General features: G+C 33.2%; 1 protein-coding gene across 5 annotated transcripts; it reads right to left on the reverse strand.

Annotated features, from left to right (window-relative positions):
* Positions 1 to 1,415: 1,415 nt before the first annotated feature.
* Positions 1,416 to 23,307, reverse strand: LOC143223078 (uncharacterized). 5 transcript variants are annotated; one of them, XM_076450507.1, is made up of 4 exons: positions 22,705 to 23,307; positions 15,415 to 15,547; positions 14,925 to 14,994; positions 1,416 to 2,818 (listed from the first exon to the last, which is right to left on the reverse strand). In XM_076450507.1, the coding sequence occupies exon 4, from the start codon at positions 2,456 to 2,458 to the stop codon at positions 1,715 to 1,717; it is 744 nt and encodes a 247-aa protein (XP_076306622.1). In that variant the 5' UTR covers positions 2,459 to 2,818; positions 14,925 to 14,994; positions 15,415 to 15,547; positions 22,705 to 23,307; the 3' UTR covers positions 1,416 to 1,714. The 5 variants fall into 5 exon arrangements, with proteins under 5 accessions (XP_076306622.1, XP_076306621.1, XP_076306618.1 ...); XM_076450506.1 differs by lacking the exon at positions 22,705 to 23,307 and adding an exon at positions 21,272 to 21,524; XM_076450503.1 differs by lacking the exon at positions 22,705 to 23,307 and adding an exon at positions 21,136 to 21,272.

The following is a 23,307-nucleotide window of genomic DNA, read 5'->3' on the forward strand; positions in this document are numbered from 1 at the left end:
GTCCAAATTGGTATGGAGGTTAATTACGTCCATACGAATTTTTAGGTTTGCGTTTTTTATTACTACCTTATCTCCTGTTGATGGATCTTCAGCATATTTGACGAGGTTTGTCGGGTATATGCGGGGACAAGAAAATGTGGAGTTTCACATGTTGAACTTTGCAGTTTTTACAAATATAAGAGAAGCAACTTTTCATATCCTACAATAGCCTTTCATTAATGGTAAATGTAGATGCCCTCCGTCCAAGGAACGTATAAGGAAAGTAACTATGTCCTATATAACCTTTCGTTAATCATGAATATACAACTGCCGTTGAGGGAACGAGTGCTCCAGCTTGTAAGCAATAAACATCTTTCTACTGCTCTTTATAAAATTAAACGGTCAAAATGTTTGTTTATTCTTTAGTGTCATCTTTAATTAAGAGAGATTTGTCTAACATGCGATTCTAAAAATTAGGATTAGTTAAGAAGTTTTCAAAAAATTATATTTTGGTCAATTACATGTCTTTACTGTTGTTTAGACTGCAGTCGACCATAGTATGTGATAACTTGCTTTGACTGACCTGTCAAAAACATTACTTTTGGAGGCGTTTCTCTAACATGAATTTCGGAACATATGGGTTGGTTGTTAAATCTCGCGCAAGAATATAGTTTAGAACAATAGGGTCATGAATAACAGAATGAGGTGGAAAAATGGCAACTTCTAATAATAGTAGTGTAAAATGGAGGATTGACTAGAGATGTAATTTTCCACACGTACACAATTAATGAATATGAAACCGTTTTAACTATTAACTGGAAACTCAACAATGGTTTCCTGCAGTATAAAGTTACATACATATACATCCCTTCATAACATGAGAGTTACTGCGAAAAATATTCTAAGAGCTGTTATTAACCTACAATAGAGCGAGTATATACACTAAACATGAAAATTACACACATGTAGGTCGAAAGTTTAACTCTTTTAGAACTCCCTATATTTCAAGAGTGACCAAGTGAACTAATTTTTCAACATAGATTTCTGCGGAAATTACATTTTGATCTTTTATCTCGTAAGGTTAAGTTACCACAACTTGAAAAAATTCTCAAGGGGAAAAAGTGATGACAAATTCTAAGTCTAATTGAAATGCATGAAGCAACAAAAACCTAACTAGTTTACTTTCTATCTCGAATAACGTTTGTGTGTGCTAAAACTTCTAAACCTGTTTTCACTGATAGAAACAACTTTTTTCTGTTTCTACATACAATATTAAATTTCTAAGCAAAATAACCCCAAATTATTGTCAGAATTACTGAAACATTTTGGTTTTAATGCAAAATTACTTTGTGATTAAAAGAATCGACATTAACGTTTGTGCTTAATGTCACAAAAAACAAAATACGTGTACAGTATTGAAACACGATGTAGTAAAATATTTTCAAAACACCTTTTATTATCTTCCATGAAACATTTATCGCAAAGTAAAAACATGAGATACAGGAAGGAGAAGAAAAAGAAGGCATTGAGGTTTAAAACAAATATTGAAATTCTCTTGTTATGACTACACTAACAGAGGGAAAAAAATTATTTGACGAGATGGATTAAAAAACATTCAAAGTTGAAAACAAAATAACTACAAATATATGTCGTCACACACTTAATTATGTAGGATAAGCAAACTTTCCATATATCAATGAAAAAGTATCTAATGAACTTTCTACTGGAAATGTGTTTATTCTTCAAGTTTACTATTTATCTTCAGCACAACTGGCATAAAATTGTCATCCAAGTTTGCCTCAGCTACCTTTTTCAGCAATGTTTTCAAGTAACTGATGTTACATTTAAGTTGGTCTGTACAAGCAACAAGTGCATGTTCATATTCCAAATTTAACTGGGAACATACAAAATAATCCAAGGGAATTTTACATTCAGCTCGTTCTCCTAATATGTCCCTATAAAAGATTGTGCATCTAGCATTAACTCCCAGCACACAATATAAACCTGCAACTGGTTGATTGCCATCCCTGACTACGAGGGTGCGAAAATTGTATACCAAATTTCGTTTCTCTGATACACTAACATGAGCAAGATACTTAGAGCCTACATAAACGAGATTTTCCCACATCTCTGTTTTACCACTGCGCGTTTCTCGAACTGCCCAATTAACATACTTCAGGTTTTGGTGCAAAGTATAACAATATTCTTTCCGAGATTTTTTGGTTTCACTCTGTACAAACCACCCAGTATGTGGATACTGTTCATCAGCCATTACAATGACTGGAACACCAACGTGGTATCCAGGGTCAAGAATTATTACCCCATCCCGATTCTGAAGTTTAATCTTGACAGTAACAAGAACATGCTCTTTCAAATCCTCATCAGTTTTAGGAAGAGAAGAAAAATCAACAAAATTGAACTCTGTAATCATTTCTGCACAGGATGCTAAAAATAAAATGGATTTCATTTCAGGGAACATTTTACCAATGTGGGACACAAGAATAGAAGAAATTAAAGAGCAACTCAAGCCAACACAAGTTAAACTTCCTGGCACAATTTTAGGTTTGTATTGGACAAAAAATGGCAGAAGAGATAGCGTCTGCTGCTGCTTGAAGTCCTCATAAAACTTCAGAAAGTTTCCGACAGTGTTATATGGTAACTCTGCAAGTTGTTCTTTCAGTACAACCTCAAGGTCCTGGACAAAAACCTGAAATGATGCTTTTGTTGAAAACTGCAAAGGAGGAGGAGATTCTCCCCATTTTGGATAAGGGAAAAGACTTTCACTGAGAATTCTTTCACAAGGAGATAAAGGGCATTTCAAACCCTTACCAAGTTTTATCTAGAAAGGTATAAAATAATGTTTGTTAAAGAGTGGATATAAATCTAACAATGGCCACTAAGTTACAATATATATTTCAAAATGTGTTATCTCATAAAAACAGTTATCAGTGTCTTTGTTTTTAGAGGCATCATGGCAATGGCATCCACAAATAACCACAAATGCTATTTTGAGAGTACTTTAAAGTACTATCAATAAACAATTTTTTTCTTATATGGAAAATTTAGAGAGAATGAAAATAAGAATATTGCATTTGTTGGAAATAATCTCATGACACATGATGCCATAAATTTAAATTTCATGACAATAATTAACAGTCAATGATGCTGTTTCTATGCATATGTGCAAAAGAGTGTCCCAAATAGAATCTTAATTTGGGCACAGTGTGAATTTCTATTTACATTCACATAATTATGCTAAAAAGCCATAATTTGTTCCTTTATGATGATTAGAAGTGAATGAAGTATTTTATAAAATATTGATTTTACTGATTGTACTTGTACTGTCTACAACAAAATTTTATTGATTTTATTTAGATTTCTTATTATAAGCAAGCTAACTACTATTTTTAACTAATTTTAGATAAATATGCCACCTAAAAAATATAAAGGACTTAAATATTCACAGAGAAATGTTCCTCCTGGACCACCCTATAGCTCAGTTACCACAAATATGACAGCAGACTCCAGGTTTTGTCAGTAGGAGATATTTGTGGGTTAACTGTCATGTTCAAAAACAGTATATGTCAATGAAAGAAAATTTCCAGTCCTCAAATGATCTGATCTGTTAAGACAAAGATGGTCATTGTGAGTCAGCTATAGGCAATTCCATGCTTTGTCTTGTAAAGGAAATAGTTAATTTGGAATTGATAGGCTTTGGAATAAGTTTTATTTTGTCTGGAAAACCAATCAGAAACAAAATAGAAATCTCCTTTAAAAAGTATAAAGACCTCAAATGAAGTAGGACATTGCACTGGAAAAATTAGACATTTTCTTAGTTACATTTCTGGACAAAAAACATTTTAACATTGGGGCCAAAGATATTGTTCAAATAATAAAAACATGCTAGGTTCAGATCCAGTGAAGATAAGGAAGACATTCTTTTCTTTACAATATTGGAGAAGGAAAAAAGTAGTGATGTTGGAATGCGACAAGAAATTTAAGATCAAAAACACTTAAAAGAATAAAAATCTTGGAGGAAAGGATGAAGCAGTGGAAACAGGAAAAAGCAACAAGTCTAATTTTTGAAAAAGAAGACGACCAGGAAACCAGTTTAAGTGAACACCAAACGAAAGACAATGATACTCACGTCCAAAAAAGTAGAGTATAATAAAGCAAATCATTTTGTAGACACCTATCAAATCAGTTCATAGAAAATGTCATCCTAATTACCAAAAGCTGGAATTAGATGTGGCCTACCTTTGAACTCACAGGTACTACCTTAGATTGTTTGGTTGACTTAAGTGTTTTATAGCACAAAGCAGCTAGGCTATCAGCAACCAAACATCCAGTAAAAAGTTAAAAGCAAATTTAGTAAAATTCATAAAAGGAAATTAAGGTAAAACAAAACAAAGTTTAAAAAAACAACAAATAGCATAAAACCAATGTTTACATCTAGTCTACAACGTTATGAGAAAAACTACAGTAATTCAAGTTGTAAAAAACTTTCTGTAGCATAACTGTAATTATCATAACTTGCCAGGAAGACTAACAGGTAAGTACAAAAACTACCGACAGTCACCTGAAGTTGGCCTTTCCAGTTCTGGTTCCAAGTTATTTGATGTTAAGGCCATTTTCAAAAAGGAAAGTAATAAAACGGTTTTAAAAGGTGTGTAGCAAAATTATAACAACTTGCCAGGATGACTAATGGATAGTTCAAACTGCAGCGTAAATCACCTGAAGTAAGCCTTTCCAGTCCTGGTTGAGTTATTTAATGTTACAGCCAGTTTCTAATTTCAAATCAAACTAGATGAACTGTGATTTTTAAAAGGGAGCCACATTAAAAAAGGTATAATGTATAAATTAAAAAATCTTAAATGGCATTAAAAACTAAAAACATTACCAAGGTGGACAGTGTTACCATCACCAATAACAGTCTAACGTTATGGACAAAACTTGGGACAGAATACGTTTAAAATAGTGCCATTGGTGAAAGTCATAATAACGACAAGTAAAATGTGGCTCATTGTGATCCGAGTGTTTCAGAAACTACACATTGGTGCATCAGTTCCAGATAAAAGAAAATGAGTTAAAAAACTGTGACCAATGCGTAGTGTAATTAGAACAACTTCCTCTTTCCGATCCTTACAGAAGCAAGACAGCCAAAGTCCAATACAGGGTTTTATTTGGAAAAGCTAGTTTGAGTTTCTCACTCCATGTCAACTGCCAACTTGATGATGAATAGGGTCTAGTATCTTTAAGGACCATGGTCTGGCAGAACCATCGACCAGTGATCCATAGTAGAGTTTCAATCGAATAAGAGCACCGTATGTCTTTAGCATAGAATGTCAATCCGCTACCCAAGTGGTGGAAGAGAATAAATGAAGGATGTTCAGTGCTCTTGTACATTTGACCCGTAGTTGCTTGATGTGTGGTATAAAGGTCAGCTTACAGTCAAAGATAAGCCCCAAGAACTTTGCCTCAGGGACCACCAGCAGCACAACTTCACATATATGAAGTTCAGGATCAGGATGAATACCCGTTGGCAGCAAAAGTGCATGCAAATGGTTTTAGAGAGAGAAGTTAAAGCCATTTACTGTGGTTCACTTCAGTAAAGGATTGAGGGAAGACTGTAGCTGCCGCTCAGTATACCTCATGTTTGACGACTGACATGAGATGTGAAAGTCTTTGACATACAGCCTGTTTGCAACAGTGAGAGGGAGTTGAGTGATGGGATTAATTTTTATACTGAAAAGTGTGACACTCAGAACACAGCCCTGAGGGACTCCAAGTTCCTGAAGAAAAGAATGGGAAAGAGTTGAACCCACACAAACTTGAAATCTCCTATCCATTAACCCATATATATTTATATGGAGGACTCGCAAAATGCTATACATCCATGTTGTATCATAAGCCTTCTCAATATCAAAAATATTGATACAAGATGTTGCCATTTAAGAAAGGCTTCTCCGATTGACATTTCAAGTCGATTCAGGTGACCCATGGTGAAACGCTGTCATCGGAACCCATACTGGGTGGGCGAGAGGAGGTTGATTTGAGGAACTAAACAAGATAAGCATTAACCATCCTTTACAGAGACAGCTCAAAGCAATTTGACAGTACTTTGAAGGAATCTTGGGATCCTTCCCAGGCTTAGAGAAAGGTAGGACAGTAGTCTGGCACCAGGTATAAGGAAAAACATTCTCCTGCCAGATCCAGTTAAAAACAATAAGAAGAACAGCAAGAGAAGCATGAGATAGATGGCACAGCATGTCATAGTGTATATCATTAAGTCCAACTGATGTACTGCCAGCATGATGAAGAGTCAGTTTGAGTTCCACCAATGTAAAAGCAATTACAGTCAGAGACAATCAGCTCAAAAGGAAAGTGGTGATTGCTCTGCCCAAGTCTTGATTGCTAAGAAGGTGGAAGAAGCAAAGGTGCTAGATACTGAGCAAAAGCTTTCACCTAGAGTATCAGCTACTTCCTGGCCATCAGAGAGCAAGATCGAGAAGGGGAAAGAATTATATTGCCCAATGGCCTTTTGATTCTTGTTGCATATGATTTTGGAACTGGTGGTAGAAGATATGCCAGTTGTGAACTTAGTCCAAGATTCCATCTGGATTTGACATCTTACCCACCGAGCACATGCACGGGCCCACTGGAAAGAGATGCAGTTCGTATCTCAGGCCCATTTTTTAACCTTTCTTGCCATGTGGCAGTCAGGGTTCCACCATGTACGGAGATATGGTGGAAAACATGTCGAGGTGTTAGGAATACATTGAGCAGCTGCTTGTATAATACAGTCAGTTACTGCTGCCACACAGTCATCTACAGATGGCGGCAGGATCAAGTTCAGTGAGAGCAGTGAAAGAGGGCCAGTTTGCCTGATCCATCTTCCACCAGAGCATGCGACCAGTCTCTTTCAAGATTATAGGAAAATGACCATTGCCTCATGGATTATTGTCAACCCTCCATGAAAAATGGGAGAATAATGAAGGGGAGCAAATTGAGAGATCAATAGCAGTAAATGACTGGCTAGGTGCATGAAAATAAGTAGAAGAACCAGTATTTAAAAGACAAAGGTTGTTATCAGAGAGCATACACTCTACAGAGCAATCCCTCCTATCAATATCAGCCTTTCTCCAGAGGAAATGATGTCCATTAAAGTCCACCAGGATGAAAAATGGAGACAGCAACTGATCAATGAGAGCAAAGGTTTGACTGATCATATGTCTCTCCAGGCAACAGGTAGAGAGAACAAACAGTGATGGTAGAAAACCCAAGAAAACACTGATGGCTATGGCCTCCAAGGGTGTATCAAGTCAGGGAAGAATATGCTGATTAACCAACAGTGCCACCTCTCCATGCACGCATACATCACACAGCCTATCATTTCTGTAAGAAGAAAACTGCTGAAAGGTGACTGTATCGGTAGGTTTCAGAAATGTATCCTGTAAGGAAAGACATACAGGATCCTTACAGGATGGTAGGAAGCAATCAGTGTTTTGATGTCATTCAGATTACAACATAAAGCAACAGTTCCATTGTATCAGGGTGACCATTTTTATTTACATGTAGGTGAATTGGGTTGAAAACTTCTGTTTATGACTACATCTTTTTTCCTTACTGTCCTTATTTAAGGTAAGTCTATCGACCTCCATGGATCCTGCCCTGGATAAAATGGGCAGGTCATTGCTGTTGGAAGGGGATTCCAGTGACTGAGGACATGAACAAATAATTGTTTTGTATCTTGGGGTGGAAGAAGATGTATCTGAAGAAATGCCTGTACCCAGTACCAAAGGAAGTGGATCTTGGGATTTGTTGAAGTGTATGTAAAGGACAAGATTGGTGTTGAAGTTGATTCATCAACTTTAACCATAGAGGTCAAAAGACTTTTCATTTGGTTTGAGAACAATTCTTTTGGAGGCAAAGAGAGATTTGGCTGCACTCTTGCTGTAGTTGTGGAACAAAGTGCAGCAGCATATGTCTAGACGAGGTGGTGGACAGTAAATTTCGAGCCTCAGGATAAGTAATGTTATAAATTGTTTTCAAACACTTCACCTCTTTTTCTTCAAACCATTCAGGGCAAGAACAAAAGTAAGATGAGTGAGAGCCATTGCAATTGATGCAATGAGGGTCCATTTCACACTTGTAGGCATCATAGTCCTTGCCACTGCAACGAGCACACATCAACATGTGTGCCATTTTTCCACTGAAACGCAGATTTCCGCGGTTTTCAAACGGCCAACGATCACCCACGAGATTAGTGTAAATTCGAGGAGAAAATATGAGCGATTTGGGGGCCGGGTAGGTGGTTTTGAGGAGAAATCATATTTTTCAATGTTTATTGCAGAAAAAAAAATCTGACCGCCATCTTGGAGGCAGTCTCGCTTGCCTCGTTGCAGGTCTCGTGGTCTGGTATCGTGTGCATACCAGACGATAAAATATTCTCTCACGCTCCAAAGAAACAACAGCGATTGAAATATTTAAAAGGAAAGATGTTCATTTTGATCCTGTAGACAAGAGAATGTGTAAGGACATTAGATCAGCAGTTTCAAAGTATACCTCAAAGCTGAGGGAGAATCAGAAGAAAAGGGCAGAAAGGCTTGAGGCCTATGGTTCTGTGAAATCTGGCCCAGCCACCTTGGCTAAAGAAAAGTCCAGAAAGCTGCAGAGGCACAGAGAGCTGCCCATTCAGAGAAGGAGAGAAAAAAAGCTCGAAGAGAGCACTGGAAACCCTTGTCTCGAAAAAAGAGGAAAGTAGCCAAGATTGATTAAAGGAAATTAAGTGATTTGAAATTTGACTAATTTATGCAGCAGAGCAGAAGTTGATATCAGTGACTGAAAAACATTTTATTATCTGCAGCATACAGTGCCAGTGGTTTATTTTAAAGCATATCATTAATTTTATTTTGAAACAATGTCAAAGCTTTCCTTGATTTGCTGTTTCAGTTTGTATTGTGAAAGAATGAAAAATATACTGATATTGAGGTACCAGTAATTTACTGACAAGATTGCATAGATGAACAAGTTTTACTGTAGGTAGTCATGTAGAGTAATTTTAAGTAATTTGAAATTTTAATGGAATACATGCAGCAGAGCAGTAGTTGTTGATGTCAGTGACTGTACAAAATTTAATTTCTGAGGCATATCACTGATATCAGTAGTTTAATATTGAACCATATCAGTAGTTGAATTTTTAAGCAATGTCATAGTTTTCCTTCATATGCTGTTTTAGTTTGTATTGTCAATTTGTGAAAGAATGGAAAATTCACTGACATTAAGGTACCAGTAGTATAATGACAAGATTGCATAGATGAACAATTTGAACTGTAGGTAGTCATGATTAGTCAAAAGAGTAATTTTATGTGATTTGAAAATTGTATGGAATATATGCAGCAGAGTAGTTATTGGCAATGACAGTAAAACATTTAATTGGCAGCATACCAGTAGTTGATGATGATGATGTTATTGATGACAAAAAGGATAATAATGAAATGATTTGTATTTGAAATATTTACTGAGTTATTTTTGGCTTTATTAACTCATTATTAATATATTTTGATTTAGAAAAAAATTAAACTGAATAAATAGCAAATAAACAATCTTAAATTTCATTTATTTACTTTTTATTTTATTTGTTAATTTTAGATATTTTGATATATCTTCTAAAAAATGAATGCAAATTAAAAGAATAAATCAATCTGCTAAAAATTGTAAATGAAAGATAGTTTTTATTAGTTTGATTTAGTATTTTAATTTCCTTTTGTTATTTTATATGATATATATTGTGTACTTTTTCAACATTGCAATGTCAAAAAACAAAGAAATTATGTCCCTAGATTGCACCAAATCACACCAAATAGCATCCATTTTTTTAAATATCCCAGGGAAGCATACCCCTGGACCCCCCTAGTCAGGCGCGGCTGCGCCAGGCTATATACCTTTTCCTCTTTTTTTCATAAATGTCATTGGCATGCCTGCATCAAGAACCTGCGACATGACGTCTTTGAGTAACTCAACTGCTGACACTGGAAACATTGAAGAGGGTTTTGAATGTATGGCTGTACTCTGCAATTAAGATAACCTGCTGTGATGGTGGCAGGCAGACATGGTGATGTAAATGTGTGAATGAGGACATTGGTCAGCACCATAATTCCATCTTTGCAAGTGGATATACTCCTTACTGCAAAAACTCCTTGAGTGGAGAAACCAGCAAGAATCTCAGACTCTGGAATATTCTTTGAATCCCTCTCAACAATAACTTCTCATGATAACTTCAAAGTAGCATGAGGTGTAACCTCAATAGGAATATCCCCAACTGCCTTTGAATGCAAGAGGGTTAACTGTTGAGATGCAGATGTTTCCACCAATATGTCACTGGATTAAAGCTTTTCTACTGATTTTGGAGAGTGAGCAAGTCCCTTTAGTGCCTTCTAAATGAAAAGGGAGACACTTGTCCTAAAGGTTTGTTTAAAGTAAATACAATATAAGAAAATGAGGTACAACAGGTGGTACAGATGGTGAGGATTGCTGCTCAGAATCTTAAAGACATGGTCGTTTACCTATAGGCTGTTTTTCACTATTATATTACGATTTTTAATTGGAGTATCCATAATAAAGAAAATAAATTTTCAGTGCCTACTAACCCCACCTACCATGGAGCCCTATGAAGGGACACACTACAATGTCAAACAAGGACACTGCAGCAATGCCAGGGTTTTGTGAGCACTATACCCAAACACCAGCAGATACAAATGTCCACAAAACCTGTTGAGAACATCCAACACTGGTACGTGGTTGATGGAGACAGAGGGCAAAAGACTAAAGGCCCAAGGAGAAAAATGTACAAAGTTTAGAAACATATTTTGCTTGAAATACACCATGATGTAAATAACATTGAAAACCTTAAAGTTTCCTTAGCACTTGTTTCAAACTGGTTCTCACATGCACCCAGAACAAACACATTTCAGAGAGGAAATTACATGTATCTGCCAGATTATAGGTTTCTGGCAAGAAGATGTGTCCAGTTTAAAATTTCACCAGCCTAGAGCTAGTCACGAAGTTAGATTTACGACAAATGCCATCTATCTGATAGTACTTTTTATGATACAGGACTTAAACAACTGCCTTTCATCGTATGATAAGAAATGGCTTAGAACTGCTGTTGTATTTGTTTTGTACTACCATGTCCTGTGGTACTTTAAAAGTTGTGTATCAGTTCAAGCTACAGCTCAAGATCTTCAAGATTTTAAAATTTGCTGCAACCTCACACTTGACCTGATGTAGCAGCAGAAATACAAGAAAATTTAAGATATCACACATGGTGCCTGACTCCTTAGCTGGTTGTCCTTTCTCTAGGTGATAAAGATCCATCCGAAGACAGATTAGCTATCTTAAAATCCCTTCTTCAGTATAATGTTCCTAATGAATTTTCTCAGAAGAAACCTAACTAAAAAAAAATTCAAATAAAATCAGGTACTAAACTGTCTGATCTGATTTTCCCAAAGTCTTATCTTCTTTTGCATCATTTTGGAACTGAAAGGACTCAACTAGAAACATGGAAAGAGGGAAATCAACATTTGAAGATGAGAAATGTGGAACTTATGAAACGTTTTGCTAAGAAATTAAACAGCTTAAGTGACAAATGACTCTGCCAAAAGATTTATTAAACTAGTTCACAATTATATAATGTCAACTCCTAATGAGGAAAAAAAACAAGATGTTTTCCATGTGGCTCACCAAAAGGCAGCATTTTAATAGACAATTGAAATAAGAACAAATAATCTTGTTGAAAAGAAAAAATAATTATATTGTGTTCAAAATTATATTTTTTTAGTAATATTTTTATAAATTTACAATATTTGTGTAAAATATCAATAAATATTTTAAATTGCATTTGTCTTGTAAATAATTAAATGTTAAATTGTGTTTTTCCTTAAAGTTTAACACTATGCAATATGTTTGACACTTCTGAAAATACTTCATTCTGTTCTAATAATCCTAAAAAATTGTGAACAATATCTTCATTCCTCTATAAATTGAAATAAAAACAAATGTGCCCACAGCTTAATTAGTCTGATTTTGGACACCTAATGCACAATCTTTTGATTGGTCTCTCAAATACTCTGAATAGGCACAATAATTTGGTATGGGTAAATTATTTGTATTCATGGTATTTTATACTCAATTTACACATTTTATACAAATTTTAAGTGAATGTGAACATACTTTATGAATTTAAAATATTAGATGTGTTAACCAACACTTAAAAAAAATGTATTTGAAAAATTCAACCCTTATCTACCTGTAGTTTTCTCAAATTACTGCACATTTTACCATGTGTTTTACTACCTGTACTAGTTACTTTAAGGAGTTGACTATTTCAGTACTAATGATTATATCATTAACTAGTGATTCATTTTGACTTTTAAAGAATTTCTAGCAGCTTTCAATAAGGTGGGAGACAGATTATCTAAGAATTTGATGGATGCTTCAGTTGTAGTTTAAATAAGTACTTCACCTTACACTCACACACTTAGGAATGATCTATTTAAGGATTCCCACTAAAAGATATGTATTAATGCTTTTTTTTATATATATAAAAATATATAAAGTAAGAGATTATTTGTTAATTTATAATGCACTTTCCAGTTACTTTATTTTTAAAAATTCTTTTCAGTAATTGTCACAAAAAGGCAAACCTATTCCAAAATTTCAAATCACAATTTTGTTCTTTTTAAATCATACTAATTCTCTACAATATTTAAATCTCTTGGAGCCTACAACTAAAAAATAATGATGTTAATATCCCCAACTGTTCTTCAAACAATCACTATCATCATTAATAGGAAATGTAAATTATTGCACTTTATAAAAAATTGTTTTGTACAATTATGCATTTTTAAAATCAACTCATTTTTCAGAAAGTGTAACTTAATGATAAAGTAAAACATGAATGTGATAATAGGAAGCATTTATTAAATGTTTCAAAAACATCACAACTCAAAAGGTACAAAACAAAGAAACAATATTGTAATTACAAATATATAGACACAAGAAGTAAACAATTTGAATATTCAAACATAAAACAAGAAAATGTGGTACAAATGAATTGGTTAAATTAAGTGAAGACTTATTTAGGGGCAAGGTTTTTACTTGTAATGTTTCTTTTATGAAATTTTAGTATTGTGTTAGACTGTAGAGAGAACTTCAAAGTTTGAGAAAGAAATCTGATGTTCTATTTCTGTATTCTATTAATAGATAGCAGAGTTGAAAGGGTTTGTAACCTTCCTTGCAGTTTTTATAGATATGTCCATGTGTTCTCATGTTTGTATTTTAAGGTGAGGTTTGGTTTCACTAATGTAGGTTTGTTTGCTTTTGAATTTTATGCAAAGCTACACAAGGACTATCTGCACTAGCCATCCCTAATTTAGTAGTGCAAGACTAGAGGGAAGGCAGTTAGTCATCACCACCAACTGCAACTCTTGGGCTACTCTTACCAACATACATTGTGATAGACCATCACATTATAATAGCCCCACAGCTGAAAGAGTAAACATGTTTGGTGCGACTAGGATTCAAACCTGTAACCCTCACATTACGAGTATAGCACCTTAACCACCTGGCCATACCAGGCCCACTAATATAGGAGGCCTTTAGTCTCTGCATGCATGGAGATGAAATGTTTTTGTAGCAGAAGGGGAAAAAAAAAATTACTCTGAAATTTGAGTCCAAATAACTTTCAGGCCAATTTGGTGATAATAAATGTTACATAATTTTTCAGTCACTTCATAAGAAATCTTTCTGCTGAGATGGTATGCAGGTGTATAAAGGAAGTTTGGGTACAGTGAGTATCTTAGTTGGTTTAACATACAAGTTAAAGTTATTATGTATATTTCAATTATTTACTTATGGATATTTTTCTTGTAATTACAAGTATTGTTTGTTTTATACCTACAGATTATTGGCAATTCCAAAACTTTAGACAAAATGCTTTCTATTATTATGTTCATGTTTAAAGCTTTGCTTCAACTTTTTACTTACTATACTGAATCAACAGCTTCAGTGTATACCACCTTGTAACATGAAGAATTTCACAAAACTTAGTATATACACACATGCACACATACATACACAAGCCAGTTCAAATCATTTCCATGCTAATCCATAACATTTCACAAAATCTAAAAGCTGAAAAACAAATCCTTGAAGAGGAACACTTTTGAAACTATTTAATCAAACATCTAAACTAGGCCATGATAGATACACTACTTTAGGCTACTTCATACTCCAAATACTACAAACAAAGTGATCTTCAACAGTTAACTTGCAAGTAGATAACCCATAGAGAATTTAACTAAAAGTTCTGGTGGAGTTTGGGTCTCAAGACACCATAAAACAAAGTAATTGTAATTTTAGATCTTAATAGTAAAAAGGTTCATGATTCCATCAAACAGAAAAGCCATACATACAATCTACCGCATTACTAAAACTGCTTTAGTAGCTATCACATTCACACACACACACACACACACACACACATTACATAGCTATTATTATACTTGCATATCTTTATTAGTAACAAACTAATTCTCAGAGGAGGTAAAATGCTTTCATTTTGACAGTTAGAAAACTCACATGTATACATTAACTTCCAAATATAAAACTTAGAGATGGAATGTTTTCCTGCCATCCACATGGATATGCTTGGGTTTACTAAAAATACTTAAGAGAAACTGCTCTCTCACAAAACTACTGTAACCAAAGTAATATATTTTTTAATTAAAAACTATTTTTCTAATTTAAATTAAGCAAACAAAACAAGAGCCAGTATTAGGATAATGAGAATATATTTTGGTCCCGAAATGGCCCTGCATGAAACCTTGTCTACATCACCTATAGGTAACAACTAGACATGCTTCGTATAAATCCCATGAACATACCTTTACATGATTTTCAATAGACCTATCATGGAGGTTCTCTAATTGCCAGTGTAGTGGCAAAGTCAGTTGGCTGTAAAGAAAAAAAAAAAACATCAGGGAAGAGAACTGGTAACAAAATTTGGGAATTTTATTCTCATTAGAAAAATAAAGACAAGATCACACAAAGAATTAATTGATGAAAGAATTAAAAAAAAAAAAAAAACATGAAACATTTGCTTTTGGAATTTACCAAACAAAATTCTTTTAAATTTTTTCATTAAAAATATTCTTACCTTGATAGACATTGGCAAATAAACAAGCTTATACATTTTAGTATACCTTAGATTTGTTAATATAATACCAAATTTTAAAACATTAATAGATAAGCATGGTCTAACATGTTTCTTTCAATCTCAATAGCATCAAAAAACTAATAACATTGAAAAAGAATGCAAACTACCACACACTTACATAAGTTAACTTCTTAAATTTCAACAATAAAGTGACTTACGTGATGAGCTGGAATCGAGGCTGTGGTTCGAGTCAAGATGGCCATTGTGAGGCAAATTTCCCCACTTCGTGAAAGTGAGTGGTAATCAGATATTGCATAAACTCATCCTCTTCCAATTCTTTTGAACACTGATCTAGAAAATAAATCCACCAAGTCTTTTTTTTCTTTTTTAAATATTGCATACCTTATAAAAGTTTTATAGAAAAGTTTTTAAACAATATAATCATCAAATAATGGATATGCACTTTTGTTCTATGAACAATTTGAAACACTATGCAACTTGCTTTCATATTTGTAATTATGAAAATCAAAAAACTTTTCACACTTAACAAAACCTTCAATGAACATGTAAAACTAGTCAACAATCAAATGTTAGTAACTAATGCTAACACATCTTCACATTGCTATTAACTGCTACAATAAATTACATGTGTGGTATATAAGCAATCATTAAATCTTCTAAACCTTCTTCTATTTTAATTTTCCATGATAAATTTTACTAGAAATAAGGGAAAGATACATTTAATGTCACAGTTGTACAATAAATTTTACTCTACCTTTAATTTATTATCAACTAAATGTCTTACTATAACTTTCTACACTTAATTACACATTAAAAATAGATTTGTAGTGAAATGATTTAATAACTTCTTCTTTTGCAAGCAGCTCAATTCTAAAAAATTATTGGTGCTACTATAACATGTGGTTCACAAAGATACTACCATAATCATTTTAATGATCCACTAAAACAATTTCTTGCTAAATTATTTATAGGTCTTTGTTCAACAAATAATTTAACAAGTTGTGTGTTCTAAAACAGTACCTAAAAGTTTGGTTATAGTTGCACTAGTTTTGAATGTTGGAACAATTCATTCCAAAATACATTTTTGGCCCCAAAATATTGGTTAGTGGTATGCTGTACTTTATTATTTTAAAAGCATTATTTATAATAACTGACACCAACTGCAAATAAAGTTAAAATGATAATGACAATAGTATCTGTGTGCATTGTGTACCATACCATAAACATCTTGGTAGACTGTGTTATATAGCATCAGGAATGTTATTTTAGTAAAAAATGTATAAAACAAGATATCCAGATGCACTGAACATGACTAGCACACTTGGGCCAATTCTAATGCATACATTGTTCTCTTCTCTTTCAAAGAACAATGTAAACATTTAGGAAACTTTTTTTTGTGTTAAAATGACTATGTTAATACAAAAAAACTTGTGTAAGCTAAACATTTGTAAAGCCATATTAGTAACGTTTTACAATGCTTTGTAGTAGGATGACCTGTTGGATTCAGATAAAATTAAGCAACAAACTGAACCAGCAACTGCACAATCTTGCAACATCTTACAAAATATTTTATAAACAAACATGCCCTCTACAGATATCTATGACAACTCACTCATTTCATAAGCTAATCTTAAAGAGAACATTGCTCAACTTTTCCAAATCTTAGACACATATCCTCATCTTATTTTTTGCAGTAAACACTACATAGACACAAATAGAGACTTAACATACCTATTAATCTTATATGCTATAGAAGTAGTACCTTTTAGTCTTCTTTTATCAAAAGAAACTAAAAAGTTATAACATAACTATCCCCAGAATTAATCTTGTAGTCTTCTACTGAACTATTTCAAACAAAACAAGTTTATATTCCTTCCATAGATATGGAGAACAAACAGTAAACAAAACTCCAACTGAAACTTACCCACACAGTTGCACAGAGACAATTACTTCTTTTGATTAATAACCTAGTACAAACAACTTAGTATTCTCTTATGGGTAAACTATGTCTGATAAAAGAAGCTTTGAATATTCATTAAGTGAAATGCATCATGATAGAAAGCCAAAAAATTTACTAAAGAAGCATTATCTTATTAACCCATTAACTTTGTTAAGACACTACTTATCTAGATAAAAGAAATGTATGGATTCAGTGTACTTGTATTTTCATATGGCTTTCAATAAGGTGGAACCAGTGCTCGAGGTGTAAAAAATAATTAGCAAATGAAAAATTCACATTTGATATCAAATTTGCAAACAGCAATCCCAGGCTTTGCAAGTTTGCACAAGTAGTTTAACCCTATTGCTATAGGTGAGGCATAATACATACAAGTTCGTCTACATGTTAAGTATTTGCACTTTAGCTTTTGATAAAGCATGTGCATCTACACAAAATTTGGTGTACTACCATATTTGTACACAAAAGTCAGTCCATTTAACAAAATATTTTTTTTTACTAAAATCCGAGTGCAAATTAATTTCATGTTATGATTAAAACTATTCTTTGTCTCAAAAATCTCAAATATTAATTGCATAATCTCTAAACCTCCTAAATACATTTCAAATGTTTGTTTTTTATACAACTATATATTAATATATTTTCTATACTCTAACTAGGTGGAGACTGTCATTTGACCAGCCTTGTAACCATCATAAAAAATTAGAAAATGTAAATTATGCTTTATTTGTGTTAAAGCAACTATATATAATACAAAAGTACAAATGTTTAGTTCACATAAACTACACATTTACATGTTTATTTATTTATTTATTATACTGACCTTCCAGGCATAACAATAACTGTTTTCTTTACTTCTTGGTTTACCTTTTTGCTATGACCTTTGTATTCAATTGTTGCTGGACATAGGCTGCTAAGCCTTTTAAGGTTTTGCATACAGAAAATACCCAACATGAAGGTTTTACATGTAGAGTTGAATAACAAAAAAAAAGGAAGTAATAAATAACTACAATGATATTAGAGAATTACACTATAAATATATTAATCCTAGGAACTAAGATGTATTTAAGATTAAAAAAGAAGAAAGAAACTTTGAGCAAACTAATAGACAACCTTGAAAACTTGGATTGAAAGAACATGGTAGCCTCTTCACAGGTTAAAATGACTGATAAAACTATTCTGGAAACATTCTAAGCTGTTTATTAGTTATTCATGTTATATTTTAGGAAGAGTATACAAGAAATGATTTCAAAAAATGGAAAGAGTTGAACAGGGCCACTGTGTTCGTTTCAGTACATAAGCCATATCTCAACAAAATAAAAAGATACAAGGTTCTTATTTTATAATGTAGCTTATTAATATCAGTAATTTGAGTTCCTAATTTGTATAAAACTATAGACTTAGTACTTTAACATCACAAATATCTAATTTTAAACAGTGATACATTCAATATACCATGTAACTCACTACAATATACATTTAGGAGTGTTCTTTTAATATTTACTTTTAAATGAATCTGTATATAATATTAAAGTTTGTTATAATCTATAATCTGATTCCAAACTTATTGACAAATTCATGAAATGGTAGTTCCATAAAATTTTGAATGCAACACAAATATGATTACATGGCTTTTAACTTGTGACCCATCATGAAAGGATTAACACAGGAACACTTTGATAAAAAGGTATCCTGGTTTGTTCCACTTCCACTCAAATCAGTGGATACAACACAAAAGATTTACCACAAAAAAAAAAAAAAATCACACAAATCAAAGGTTGAGGAAAGATAAACTGGTTGGATTGTAGGATAGCCGAGTGAGAAAAAGGAGTTAAGGTTCATGATGTCTAGGGAACCAGATCCATTTCTGGTGGTGTGCCTTTGCTTTTTCTTAATTACATGTGATAGGAATATAATCAGTATACGTACAGAGTTTGAAGGTGATCTAAACTTGGTTATTTCCAATTGTATTGAAAATGTTGAGGTATTACATAACAAGTCATTCAGTTTGTCAAACATATAGCAAATGGACTTTAATTACAGCAGGTAGAAATAAAATACAGTTGGGTTATAGTAATTTGGATCAGATGTCTATTATGAATGAGATCACGCACAACAGCATGGATGGTAAAAGTGATCTTTAAATAATGGTAGATATATCATTGACATTTTAGAATGAATGATGATGATAATTCAATAGGAGATAATTATCTATCTACACATACAACCAGTTAGGCATAAACTGGAATTCTATGTACTGTTTTAATCTCCTTATCGAAAAGATATTAGCTTACTAGAAAGAGATTAGTGGAGGGTTTCTAGGATAATTCTAAAATTGGAAAGTTTATTTTGCACATACAGCTCAAAAGATCTGTTAATATCTCTAGAGAAATGCAGACTAAAAGGTGATCTAACTAAAGTTTACAAGATTATTAGGGGGAGGAGGATTCATTAGATAAAAAAGTCTCCAATTTCTTTGTGTCATTTGTTAAAGACAACAGGATGAATACAAAGCTTAAGATTTAAGAGTTATGTGCTAGGTTCCAGTTAAAATGATTATTTTGGTACATCGACTTATGGAATGAGTAGCTATTGGTACCCATGGAGGGTAGCACTTTACATTTGTGAAAGGGGGGGTTCAAAGATTTGTTGAAAAGTAAATGTTGGACTTTAAATAACCACCCAAGACACTTATTTCCTGTAGCTTTAAGTTTAGGGAAATTGTTTGATTTACATTTCATAAAATCTTCACTTTATACTTAAATTTTGTATGACTTTTGGCTTAAATCTTGAATAAATATATTGACAGAAAAGTTACAATTTAAAAGAAAACATGAGAGGAGACTTTTAAGTCAATATGAATAAACTGCATTCAATTATTGTTTGCAGGTTATAAAAAACTACAATGAATTGAAGAACAGGAGATAATAAACACTTCAGAAAGACACTAACAGTGTTACCAAGCTGTTCAGTTAACTTCTACATTCAAATAAGATAAAATGAAATTATACATTGTTCATACCAACCACAAACAAATGAATATGCTGTGTACCTGTACATAGAAAGTTGTACAGACTATATTTGGGTATTAGAAGTGAACCTGGAAATATATTTTACTAAAGAAAACAAGTTTTCAACACATAACATCCATTATATTACTGGCAGATTGTTATTTTGATAACTCATTTTTTCACTTGTATTTAAAAAGCTTTAGTTTAAAACTCTCAATCATCCTCTTAATCACAATACAGTATTTTTCATTTGAGAAAATACTTAATTCATGTATAAAATACAACTCTATATTTTTAATCAATTTCGTGTTCAAAGAATCTGGTATACCAAATCTTTAAACAAACCAAATGTCATCATTACCAGATCCAGAAAACTGGTAATACCTATGAAAGGAGAATTTAATAAACATTACCAACAGACTAACAAATAAAAATATGCATCATTTTCCTATTCAATTTAAATGAAGATACAACTGTATTGACCATTTAAAGAACGGTTAGCCCACGTGGAAAGTAATAACCACCAACATGTCAAACCTGGGTAAGTATATTAATTTTAATTTACTTCAAAAGGTGAAATTAAAAAAAAAAAAGCATAATATATCAAGTCCAATGTTTATTAATAGTAACACTATTATCATGCTTTGCCCTAACCATAAACTATAATTTGAAAGTTAAAAACAACTATTCATTAACTGGCCTACAATGATAACCTAAGAAGCAAGCGAGTCAATGTTTCTAGTGTTATATTAATTCTTACTTTCAACAAGTTAATGTCAAGATTGCATAAAGATCTGAAAATATTCAAAACAAGCGACAGTAAACACTTTTCAACTTCAAAATTCAAGTTTCATGGCATTCACTAATTCACACTCTATTTTATCGATCGCCCTTTCAACTCTAACACTATACATTACCCACATTGATACTGACAGTGAAGGTATACGTGCCTAATTTCTAATCGTTTCTTTAAAAATTTACTCAACTAAACTCAAAATTATTATGAACACTGTTTTAACAAATGCTGTTTTTAGAATAAAAGCACCAACAGCCTCACGTATTCTGTAGTATAACAAAATAACTCACCCATACAACGATTTTTATCTCCGTTAATACTAGTTATACAAGGATGAAAACCAATGCAACTCTATCTTTCCAGAGAATTTATTCCCTGAAGTTCTACGATTGGCTAATGATTAAACGAAAATTCCAACTTTCCTCAACTGAACTCGTATATCAGAAGAAATCTCACGTGATCTGTTGTTCATATGACGTTTATATAACTGGTTTCATCCACTTTTAACTTGTTTTCTCGCCCAATTTATTTGTTTGGTTTCCTAAAAGAACGATGCATGGAGAATAGACTATATTTTTGTTTAAAGCATTGTCCTAATTTTGTTGCGAAATCTTGATAAACAGTGACACGATTATTTTTGTTTTTTTAAATAGTTTTCTTTGGTTATTACTATTGGGTTTACACTTAACAACAGCATGTTCTAAATTTTAAATAAAATATAAGCATTCAGTCCTGAAGCAATAAGCTTTCTGTTTACAAGAACAAATATACCAAATAAGTTATGTTCCAATGTTTACTGTTCATGGCGAATTATTACATACAATAGTTTGTTACATTTAAAATATTTCATCGACAGACCTCGTAAGTTCGTTTGATTTTTTCACAAACAGACATGGCCAAGTGGATAAGGCACTCGGCTCGTAATCTGAAGGTCGCTGGTTTGAATCCCTGTCACATCAAACATGCTCGCCCTTAAAACCGTGGGGTGTTACAATCTTTCGATCAATCCCACTATTCGTTGGTGAAAGAGTAGTCCAAGAGTTGGCGGTGGGTGGTGATGACTAGCTGCCTTTCCTCTAGTCTTACACTGCAAATTTATGGACGGCTAGTGCAGATAGCCCTCGTGAAGCTTTACGCAAAATTTAAAACAAACCAAACCACAAATAGGGTTTTTCCTATTGAATGTTGCCCACTGGTTTCGATACCCGTATCAAATGTAGTAAAGCTATCCTATTTTGGTAGCTTTGTGTTTAATGACGAATAAACAGCTTCATTAGTTTAAGTTCTTACTATACGTATTTAATACTTGCTAGCTGTTGATGCTATATAATTGTTCCGTTTATAATATAGCATTATGCCATTAGTTAAGTTTGCTGTTTACTACATTTACAATAAGCAAAAAAGTACCGATCTCCAGTGACAGGAAAAGTTTAATTTAATCAATTTAAATTATTTCGTGGACTTCAAAGAGGTTAGTTTTGTTGTACTCTTAGTTTCACTCAAAGCCAAAACTCTGAACTACTTATACCGCCCGCTGCTAAAAGTAATTGTTGAGCATTTTAGTCACACTAAACCTCTCAAGAACATCATCAGTAAATCTACCTTTTTATTATTTAAGTTACGTCACACTTCGAATTGTGAATGTAACTGTAACTAATTCCTAACAATTTAGTGTAGAATATCCTTTTTACGAAATAAATTTTTACATCAAAATTATTCATACCTGTTTTCCTGTCATTTCAGAAGTGAATGTTAAGCTTTTCCTGCATGTGCAGCGTTTCAAACGCAGCATGGAAAGTGCTCGCAGTAAATGAGAGACAGACGAACACTCGTACAGACATCACACTTTGCAATGTATATAAGATCACGTTTCAGACCAATTATCCACATTAAAACTACTAAGTGGTAAGGTTTAATTCCAGTTTTTCCATGAAAACTAAAGAAAAATCAGGTTTCAACAAAGGTCCATGTCAACTATTACCTGACTTGTCACTCTTCCAACGTGAAAACGGGACAGTGATAAAATATCAGATTTTTTGTCAACTATACTTGCTTAATGGCCAGGAGGGTTAAGACGTGCGACTCGTAATCTGAGGGTCGCGGGTTCACATCCCCATCGCACCAAACATGCTCGCCTTTTCAGCCGTGGGGGCGTTATAATGTGACGCACAATTCCACAATTCGTTGGTAAAAGAGTAGCCAAAGCGTTGGCGGTGGATGGTGATGACTAGCTGCCTACCCTCTAGTCTTACCTTGCTAAACTAGGGACGGCTAGCGCAGATAGCCCTCGAGTAGCTTTGCGCGAAATTAACAAACAAACAAACAA

Source organism: Tachypleus tridentatus, chromosome 8, assembly GCF_004210375.1.
Source record: "Tachypleus tridentatus isolate NWPU-2018 chromosome 8, ASM421037v1, whole genome shotgun sequence".
Classification (NCBI taxonomy): domain Eukaryota; kingdom Metazoa; phylum Arthropoda; class Merostomata; order Xiphosura; family Limulidae; genus Tachypleus; species Tachypleus tridentatus.